The sequence below is a fragment of the Malus sylvestris genome, chromosome 12, assembly GCF_916048215.2.
Source record: "Malus sylvestris chromosome 12, drMalSylv7.2, whole genome shotgun sequence".
In the NCBI taxonomy this organism is placed as follows: Eukaryota; Viridiplantae; Streptophyta; class Magnoliopsida; order Rosales; family Rosaceae; genus Malus; species Malus sylvestris.
In genome coordinates, this window is record NC_062271.1 from 2,954,963 (window position 1) to 2,965,941 (window position 10,979).

General features: G+C 36.2%; 1 protein-coding gene and 1 long non-coding RNA gene across 2 annotated transcripts; both read right to left on the reverse strand.

Annotated features, from left to right (window-relative positions):
• Nucleotides 1–85: 85 nt before the first annotated feature.
• On the reverse strand, nt 86–2,089 carry LOC126593927 (uncharacterized). Its single transcript, XR_007613062.1, has 2 exons — nt 921–2,089; nt 86–738 (listed from the first exon to the last, which is right to left on the reverse strand). It is a non-coding gene; the product is annotated as an uncharacterized LOC126593927 (long non-coding RNA).
• A 1,473-nt stretch (nt 2,090–3,562) lies between these two features.
• LOC126593904 (uncharacterized) lies at nt 3,563–6,121 on the reverse strand. Its single transcript, XM_050260066.1, has 3 exons — nt 5,254–6,121; nt 4,691–4,853; nt 3,563–4,239 (listed from the first exon to the last, which is right to left on the reverse strand). Exons 1-3 carry the CDS (start codon nt 6,043–6,045, stop codon nt 3,785–3,787), a joined length of 1,410 nt encoding a protein of 469 aa, XP_050116023.1. The 5' UTR covers nt 6,046–6,121; the 3' UTR covers nt 3,563–3,784.
• Nucleotides 6,122–10,979: the final 4,858 nt, after the last annotated feature.

The following is a 10,979-nucleotide window of genomic DNA, read 5'->3' on the forward strand; positions in this document are numbered from 1 at the left end:
CTCTGATATGAGTTTCAAAAATGGCAGCATAAAGAATGTCATATAATGATAGCCAGAAGTATGTTTAACATTATGAAGGACTATCTTACTATAACTGTGTTTGATTTTTATCAAAAGTTTCATGAGCTTCTATCACAAATGGTGATCACATGAAATACAAACTTAAAGAACTCATAACTTGGGAATAAACCCCGTCACATGCTACATTGACCAATAGAAACCGGAAATGAAAGAAGAGCATACAACAGTGTTCAATTCCTATATTTGTTCCAATAGCAGTTTGGTGTATGCATTAAAACAAGTCAACTGTGATTACTTTAAAGAAGAGAATTAAGATTGAAGCAGTTGTTGTTCCATCCTTCGTCAAAGGAAACTTGAACTCAATCTCTAAATTCAGGAAACTTGTTAGACTGTTGGCAACCATGGAAATGATTTCCTTGATTTTGAGAGGATCATTTCTGTGTTTATGGCTAAGTATTGCAAACACTTCTGCTTCTTGTCTGGAATGTCCATCTTGAAGCCCTTTCAAGTTAGCATATTCTTCCAAGAGCCTGATCATGGTTGTAACAATTTGCACCAGCAAGAGCATGATTTGACCAAACTGAGATAGAAATTAGCATGTACGCTTGATTTCTATCTCAACTTTGTAATCCTGAGTTTTGGACAATTGAAGATCTGAATTTTTACCTTTTTTCTTAAGCTTATTTAGAAAGCTTCTTTTCCTGCTAAATGCCGTCTCTTATAATAGGAAAGCAAACTAATAATTACCAAGATGCACCAAAAAGACTCCATCGTCAATCAGAGCAGTAACAACATAGCAATATGCAATTCATTGTCTAAAACTAAGGATTAGGTGGAAGCAAAACGGTTGAATCATAATTAAGAATATCTTGTTTCAAATGGTATGTTTTTATACTTACCACAGGCAGATCAAGTTCTCCTGCTCTACGAACTGCAGCAACCAGGTCACGGTTAGATTTTGTATACATGCTAGTCACAAGTCCATATTGACCAGCTCTGGCTGTACGACCAACCCTGTGTATAAAGTCCACAGCATAAGTACCAAATTGAGAGGACTAGCAGCAGCCATAGCTGAGTCCTCTTTGTCAAACTGAACAAACCCAAAACCCTTTCTCTTCCCATTTTCGTCTACTACATTGAAAGAGAGGAGAACGCAGGTCTTCTCCATTAACCATGTTGTATAATTCCTCTGATTGAACTTGTTGCTCTGATTAATGACAACCCTTTGATAAGATATATTGTCACAAGGATCAGTGAGAGTGTGACACCAACCCGGTTGCTGGAAAATATGGTATTTCGCTATGCAATTAGGAAAGCAAACGGCATCCTGGTGTACATCAACCCTATTACACAATTCCTGATTTGATTTCGATAACAAGCTGGTGAAAATAGAATAGTCAAGCTGGGAAATGGCCATGATTGTCAATGCACAGTTGTGTAACAGTGATAAGCAGAGGAACTGCTTGATAGCATTGATATGACCCAAACACCCATTCTCCTCAGTGAAACTAGCTGCAAGATCTTTAGGCGAAGAACGACAAACAAGTACAACAATATCCAAAGCTTCCAGGTTGCTACTCAATCACATATTCTCCGTATTATGCCTCTTAGACATATCATCAAACAAATGGAATGCATAGAAATTTTTCTTCACAAATTTACCCACAAGATACCAATTAACTCATCCACATTTCTCAATCAAGAAGTCTTCATACATGATCACAATAACACCAGTATAATATGGTAGAATAAACTGCAAAATCCAATACCATTTGTCCTGCCGATTTGTAAAATTTGAACCAATTCAAGTAAATATTCAATCACAGCAACTGATGCTCAGATAAAATCGATGCAAATTCAAAACTTGAAACAAAGTAAGAAGTAATTAAACAACATGCACAAACCTAAACGATCCCACATAACCCATAATTCGCCAAAAAAAATGCTGATGGACCCTAAATTCTAATCGAAATTGTCAAAACGAAACCAAGAAATTTTTTATCTCGATCATTAATATACAGGGGGAAACAAGATTGAAATAGATATGATCCCAATGTAGAGGGTGATGAATTACCTGATTTAGGGATTGCGAATGTGGGCCGTGAAGAATGGGGAGATCGGAAGGGAGGGCAGAGACTGATCCTTGCAAAAGGATGATGCTATTTGTATCTGCAATCGGGTAAAAACGTTTTGCGCGACGCATGTGTAGCGACGTCGCGCAAAGTGTTTTATTTTTTTTTCCTTTTGCCTTTTTTTTGGGTTCTTGTATTGCCTTTTTTTTTTGGTATCCACTTGTGTAAATGTTTTAAATTGAGGATCGAATTAGTTCATTATATTCATATAGGATTAAAGAGTGTAGCTGTAAAAAATCATCAAAATCGAAGTTAAAATAACCGTTAAATCGTGAATTTTCGTTTACAACCGTCGAAACGTTTTGTCCCGTAACTTTACTTGTGAACGTTTTTTTTTTAGATTATTTGCGTATGCGATCTCGAAGCATATACAAACAAGTTTGACGGTTGGATCGTTGAAACTAGTCTCGTAGAATGCGTATCCCATTAAAACGATATATTCCCTAGCACTTAGATTTTATTTATACTTGCATCAACTATAACATAAGATTTTGTGGTATCCACTTGTGTAAATGTTTTAAATTGACGATCGAATTAGTTCATTGTATTCATATAGGGTTAAAGAGTGTAGCTGTAAAAAATCATCAAAATCGGAGTTAAAATAACCGTTAAATCGTGAATTTTTGTTTACAAACGTCGAAACGTTTTGTCCCGTAACTTTACCTATGAACGTTTGTTTTTTGAGACTTTTTTCGTATGCGATCTCGAAGCATATACAAACAAGTTTGACGGTTGGATTGTTGAAACTAGTCTTGTAGAATGCGTATCCCATTAAAACAATATATTCCCTAACACTTAGATTTTATTTATACTTGCATCAACTATAACATAAGATTTTAGGGTATCCATTTATGTAAATGTTTTAAATTGACGATCGAGATAGTTCATTGTATTCATATAGGGTTAAAAAGTGTAGCTGTAAAAAATCATCAAAATCGAAGTTAACAGGCTTTGCGCGATGCATGCCCATATTCATGCCTTCTGTCACTACCTTTGCGCGACAGTTTTTGCGCGACGAAGGACCATTGTGCTAAGTTTTGCGCGACCTTTTGGGACTTTGCGCGACGAAGGACCTGCGTCGCGCAAAGTGTTTTTGGTACTAATGACCTCTATTTCAGTATAACGTACGAGTCAACGTTGTCCAAATACCATTCAACAATGCTTATATGTTTAGATTTTGTTGTTCTCAACGTTTCCAGGATTCTCATTTTGCATATGTCGTTATACCAGACTGATCTTGTGATATAACGAAATGTCAAAGTGGCGTTGTTGCTGCTTGTACAAGGAACTACCTCAGGATGTGAAAGATACACCTGACCGGCTAACTTTAGTGATTTCATGTAAGTTTTCTCCTCTGATGCCACGGAAAGAGAACTTGTTCAAGTATTAGCAGAAACACATACGATGGATGGCGAGCTAATCAGTTCAATGAATTTTATAGATAAAGATCACAAACTCGAATCATATATAATTATGCCAGCATATATAGAACAAGTGCTGCATCATAAACTGAAAACATACAAATTAACTTCAGTTTAAGTAGATGGTTTAGTACTCAATTTTTTCAGCACACACGTAAAACCCTTCAATAACCAATAATAATATTACTACCTGGCCACACACTCTTAAGCTTATATCTTGCTGTCACAATCCACAAGAATTTTCTTCATGTTATCAACCAGCTCCAGCATTTGCTCTCTCGAGTGCAACGGTGTTGGATACACACAAACACAGTCCAACCTTCCATTCCTTATTGTGTCGAAAACCGCAATGGAAGGGCCGATGCCATGCACCGAAGAGCAGCCGATGTAGTCATCTACTCCCAGCTCTCGCTGTATGTCATTGTAATCGTCAATGATCGTGTCTTCAAACACTGTCATAAATGATGTTCTCAGTGAAGATGATGGGGTTAAGGCCGGGTTATCGATGGCCTTGCACATCACAAAGCTCAGGGTAGCCAAATCCGTGAAGTGTTTGTCGTTCTTTTTGGAGTTTGCAAAGGCCGTGTAGGTTTTCTTGGCCAGCTCCCATAGATTTTCTCCTCCTTTTATGGTGTGGACGAGGGGGATGACAGAGTGGTAATTCCCTGAAGGTCAAACGGTAGTTCTCTTTATTTCCATCACGGGTAGAAAAATCCTATAATTGTATGATCTAAATAAAAAACAAATCATAGAGTTCTCATCCAGTACGACCTTTTGTAACTATATATGTTTTGTAGCATCCTCTCACACAAGAAAAACTTATGTGAGATTGCTCTTGCCACGTGACACGAGTGGATTGGTCAGCGACATGTGTGTAAATTCAATTTCAAGATGCCATCTCATACATTCATTAATTCTAGATATGCTGCTATTAATTTATTCAGTAATCTTAGCAAACCAAGTTACTGTCAAGTCTCTCTCGCAAGGACAAATAGATAGGTCAGGTATACCAGACACAAACCCAAACATGTCTAGGATTATGACTTTTCACGCCTTCGATTTATTATAGATTCGTTTATGTATGTTTAAGATCACTGAGAAACTAGTGTGAATTACCAAAGTGGTGAATTGAAAGAGCTGGATCAAGATCCGAGCGGCAATCAATGAGTGTCAGCACTCCATACTTCTTCTTTTGATTAGGTTTCGAGCATTTATCTGCTGCAATCAATCCAGCAGCCACCAATGCTCCACATAGTTTAATCTCTCTGGCCTTGCATCCCTACAAATTTTGATTTCATTTAACACAAGGGTCTCAACAAACCCTATATATTTTGACCAAAGAAAAACCTTATATATATAAATGAGAGTTATTAGGTACCGGTACTCATATACAGTGTTAGAGTATATTTTGATACAATACTATTGATAGTCTGCTGTTATTGACACTCTAAAAATATCATTCTGCACTTTCTATTTTTTTTTTATATATACAAATTTCTTTTAGATTTTTTTAAATTTAGAGTGCATGATGACCTTTTTATAGTGACAATAACATCTCCATATCGATATTTAGAAATATCAACACTCTATCAGCTACTGTAAATTAGTAGCGGTACTACTCATTACAAGCTTGACGGAAAAGTTGAGGCTGCATGCATATATATACATATAAAACTTACAGTGAGAATCCTCTTCGTTTCATCTTGATTCATCTGAAACCTCACCACCTGGGACGATCTAACTGATTTGTAGTCTTTGAATTTCAAACTTGACAGCCTGACGGTATTCAGAGAGTAACTAATCATGTCACCCCCACGACTCCAAAAGGGTTTCTTAGCAACCCTAGCAGGAACAAGATCCTCAATTCCAAAATTGGCCTCCCCTTTATTCCCAGTTTCCTTCACTATCCCTTTCCCCTCTCCACCATCATCACCATCATCAGCACTCATCAAGAACCCTAGCAACTCTCTCAGCATTGTCTCAGCTGTAGTGTGGTCGCATGCTGCCACGTGGAACCTCATCACTGCCACCCACTTGGCGTCCGGTAGGGTGTAGATGGTTCCAAAGAACATGTCATGATCATTTGGCGGCGACGAAGTAGTCTTAGTCCAAGTGTTTTGGTTGAGCTCATGCTCAAGGATCAGATGGAAGGGAGAGACTGAACTGTTGCTAGGGTTTGAGAGGGTTTCAAGGATTTCCAAAGTTGATGAGAGGTCCAATGTTTTGATTTGGACAAAAGGAGTAGGGGATGTGACAAAGGAGAATGTGTTTGCTTTGGTATTGGTATGGAGCCTAGAGTTGAGGATTGGGTGGGCATTTTGGAGTTTGTGAAGGGCGGTTTGGTATTTGACCATATCCGGGGCTTTGGATATGTCAAAACCTAGCACCGTTATGCCCGTGCCGCCGGGGACCGCCCGGCACCAGCTGTTCTCCATGGCACCAACTGCCCGGCCTTTTGGTTGCTCAGCCATTTTCAAAAGCCTAGTTGGTTGTGGTGGTAGTGGCAGTGGTAGTAGTAGTAGTCAAGGTGGTGGGATTTTATACAATATGTGCATAAATTATAAAGAGTTGGGATTGTAAGAACTGTAAAACAAATTGGTGAATTTTGCATTAATTTTCTATCTGCCCTCTGTTTGGTTGGTGGTTGCTTTGATGATGCATTAAAGAAATCTTGAAGGCCCAATTAATTTCTTAGCTATTTTACGAGAATGGACTAAATTTGCCATGCATCTCAACCATCCTTATGTGTAGGTTTAGGATTTGAACTTTGGGGCTTTTAGTGTTTAAAGTTAAAATTTTTAAGATAGCAACATAGTGTGAAGTGTGCAAAAAAAAAAATTTAGTTTATTCATTGAGACATTGCGTCGAATAATTGGCGGGCGTGTGTTGTCAGCTAACCCATGTTACGCACAGGTATACGGATATTGACATATGCCGAAACAATCTGAGTAGTATCAAGAGAATTTGGCGTGTGTTGTCTACGTAAGTTGTCGAGATATGCCTAGCAAATATTACATCAAATACTTGGTTTCCACAAAAGGACTTGTACCAAACATTTGAAGGGTCCTCATAAGATCTTCACATGAATATTTTCCAAACCCCGGGTGGTCCTGAGACCTTGTTCCCAATGTACATCCTCCTCTGGTTACCTAATGTTTTATTATTATTTAGAAATACTAGTAATGGGGCATATCGGTCTCATCATCAACCACATTATAACACGTGTAATAATAGTATTATGTGAGGGTATTTTAAGTGAACACAAAAAATTTCCATTGGGAACGAGTTATATGAAATGAGGATGATAAGGTGACGATATCTCAAAATAATCATGTGAAAATGTTAAAACACGTAAGTGACGTATGTATGATATATAATGGGGTGTGCTATCCACACACCCCTTTTTACTTCTTACACACCCCTTGTTAATTTATGTCTGTTGATCTTCTTTAATTCATCCGATCCGAAGGCTGAAAACCAAAAAAATGTGAGAGAAGTAAAAAATGGTGTGTGGATATCACACCCCTATATAATTTAAGATACAACTAGAGACGTTCCGTTGCAAAATGAGGCCTTTCTAATTTAGTACCTTAATGTGATATTTTTCACAATAATATAAATTGGAGGTGCATCATACTAGATTTCTAAGAATAAGAGATGAATGATGATTTTTTTTTATATATAATGAGAACATGAAGAAAATACGGTGCCTAATTTAAAGCAAGGCCTAAAACGTATGCCATATTCATTTTGTCTCCGGGCCGCCTCTGGACACAACCATTTTAATGTCTCTTTTTCCTATAAGGTTCGTTTGAAATTGATTTTAAAATGAATGAAAACGTTTTTTGTGAAAAATGTTTTAGAACCAATCTTTAGTTAAAATGCAAATGAATCTTGGAAAAATATTTGAAATGTTTCATACAATAAGCATATAAATAATGTTTTTTACAAGAAGCATTTTTAATGCTTTTGAAATCCAAAAATATTTTTTTAAACCAATTTTAATCATTTGAAAAACATTTTCAAACAATTTCTAAGCCTCTCACCCATTCCACATCAGCCGAAGTTCTTTAGCATTAAAAACTCATATCTTAATACAACTTAAAGAAAGTGCCAGCCTCCTGTCTCTCTTTTACTCGCATTAACTAATTCTCCTACAAAAACAGAGATTTCCTCTCGTCAACAAATGATGCTGACAATTCTTCTCGTCCTGTTGTCTCTTTTCCCTCATTACTACCTTTTTTTTATATTGAGTTTAATTTCATAATTGGTTAGCAATAATATGGTTAGTTAAAATTCGTTTTTGACAATAATCGAATCTAAGACTTCTCACTTACAAGTGAAGATGAATATCATTAGATCGTAATACTAAGTGACCCCTTATTAATTTCACATAGGAAAATTGTTTGAGGTCTGGGTGGGCATGTGCCCATGAGAGACTAGTTTGGTGTCAAGAATTGAAAAAAAAAAAATGGTGATAAATCTCGAAAAATAAAAACACGAAGAGGGATCTGCAGAGGAATTTATTGATATGCAAAATCAAGAGAAACATGGCTCCTTCATTGTTTTCCATTTTGGTGTGAAACAAGAACGAGCTTTCATAAGTTCATTTTCTTAGGTACAACAATAGCTTATCGGGCTTATCGGCCATCCACCAAAATAAATTTAGGTAAGGAGCTCCATCACTGGCATGTTAAATATCAATGAGTTCAGTTACGTTGTATTGGAAGCTTTAAAATTTTTAGGTGATTCGAAGTACTCGATATTTTGGATCATGCCAAAAAAGAGCTAAATACTGCACCGGGCGTATTCGGTAAACTTTGATTTCTTTAGCGAGGAATTTATTATTGATTTCATGTTATAGATCAGCCAAGCTGCATTTTCATCATTATCATTTTACATGCTCCACCTAACTGTTAACTCCTTTCCACCAATCTCCGGAGGTAAAAAAATTAAGGGCAGGAGGTTTTTAATGTGTTTTTAACTTCCAAACGAGCCTATGTTATCAAGATTTTAGAAAAACAGTTAGCAATGTACTTTAAAATAAATTGATATTGTCTCTCCGAAATAAGATATAAAATGAAAATGGGTTTAACTTTAATATACACGACCACACTATCATATGAGTACGCAATTTATATTTATACCACATCTTAATTGAATTGTACAAAAATTCAACGACTTGTACTCACTTCTCAGCTACATGATTTTGACTTCTTATAAAATTTACAATATTATTTTAATACTACCTTGGGAGCAGCCTCTCCATAAAATGGGGGTAAGGCTAGCCGACATTCACCTCTCCCAGACCTTGCGTAAAGCGGGAGCCTTGTGTATTGGGTACGACCTTTTTATTTTAATACTACGACATCTTACTAGGAGAAATAGTAGACTTTTCTTAGCATAATTAATCCTCCTTGTCTCTTGCTTTGCTTTTCTTGTTGTGGAATAACCAGCAACCAGGTAAGATATTGCTACAGAATCCCTTAGTCGTAGTTTGTTGATCAGACTAACTAAAACGCAGAATTTGGCATCAGCTTCTCCATAGTATCACTATCATGATTTCTTAATTTTTGTACAATAACTACTGAGTTGTGGATACCTCATACTTATTTATAATGTTTCAATCGAATAAATTAAAACAATCTAAAAATCAACGGACAAAAAAATACAGGATATGCAAATGGAGAAAATGAGTGTGTAGAAAATTTCCTAGGATTTTATTTTCACGGGGATGATGAACCCCCTGTTGTATTTATTCTAATATAATTGTGAATTGATTCCCTCTAAATCAATCTTGTATTTCATGTTTTGGATACACGTAAGATTGATTGAGTTCTTGACAATTATGTACTTATGATACCTAACTGATAGGCTAAGAAAATAGGATTTGAGATTCTTTTATGGACGAAACCCTAATGCCTTGGCCAGTATAAATAGTAAGGTCCCTACAAACCCTAGATACACAACAAACCAAACCTGACAGACACATTTTTTCCTTTTGGGAGGCTTCCCATAAAGTAGTTGTATCCGGCTAGGTGTTTGTAGAAGATCTCGATATTGCAAAAGCTTTTCTTCGTGTTCAAATTTGATGGAAATTGGGTAATTCACCGGATCGGAAACAAATGTTGCTTAGACTATCGATCACAATATGGTCTAAAGAATATGAACAGATAGTGATTATAGAATTGAATGAATCTGACAAAAAAGGATTGACAAATATATAGAGATGAAAATAACCTTTCTGGAGGAGTTGTATTCTTCAGGAGAGGTTATAACTTTTCACATTGAAATACAACTGTTCATATCTTTTTAGAATTAAATAAATAAATAATTATATTATTTCCTTTATTAATTAATTAACTTATTTCACTACAATCATATGTATATTAGTACACCAATGTTATGGTGTACCTTCACACATCATTACACATATTGTGAAAACCATGTTATCATAATTATATTCCAACATCTCCCATTGATTATGATGACCTAAATGGTTTCCTATTCTGATTTCTTTCTCAAGAGTATTACTCATAAAGAAATTCAATGTAACATCAAATATGTGGCTTCTTTACCTAGTGTGCACCATTCCACTTTATCTGATAACATTTTACACTTTAGTAAAATGACATCATATCCAAGTAACTAGGAAAAACAATCCATACCCGGTTACAAATGATGACTTAGTCCCACACTATACGCCACAATGTTATATAAATTATTTCTTGAAGCTTATTACGGATTTTACTTTCAAGACGATTTATTATAACATGGTTACCTTGCTAGTACCCTTTATCTTTAACTGACCAAGTACTAAAGTACGAGATAAAGTCGCATCTACTTGTCCATGTTTCAGGCGTTCCTAAAACCATCCAATGATGCCCGCATCACGTCTCACACTACAACACATCTAGATGTTTTGCAAACCCATTGTACTCACATGCTCTCTAAATTTTTCTAGAGACAATCCCCTGGTCATCGGTTCGGCCACCATCTCTTCGGAGGGTATGTAGTTGACCTTTACCTTTCCTCTCTCCACTATATCTTGTAAATAGTGATATTTAATATCAATGTGTTTTCCTTTGAAACTATTTACTCCACTCTTTATCAGAAAGATGGCGGACTCATTATCACAAAACATATTGACGAGCTCCTTAGGTATACCTATATTTAAATTATCGATAAATCCCTTACCCATATTGCAGTACTTACCGTTGTGCTACATGATATATATTATGCTTCCATGGTAGATTTTGCAACACAACCTTGTTTCTTACTTAACCAAGAAGCAATCGTTCCCTAAACAAGACAATATTACCACTTGTTGACTTTCTGTCATCCCAGTCGTCTGCGAAAACTACATCGCAATAACAAATTAAATCCAGATCATTTTAATCTGAAA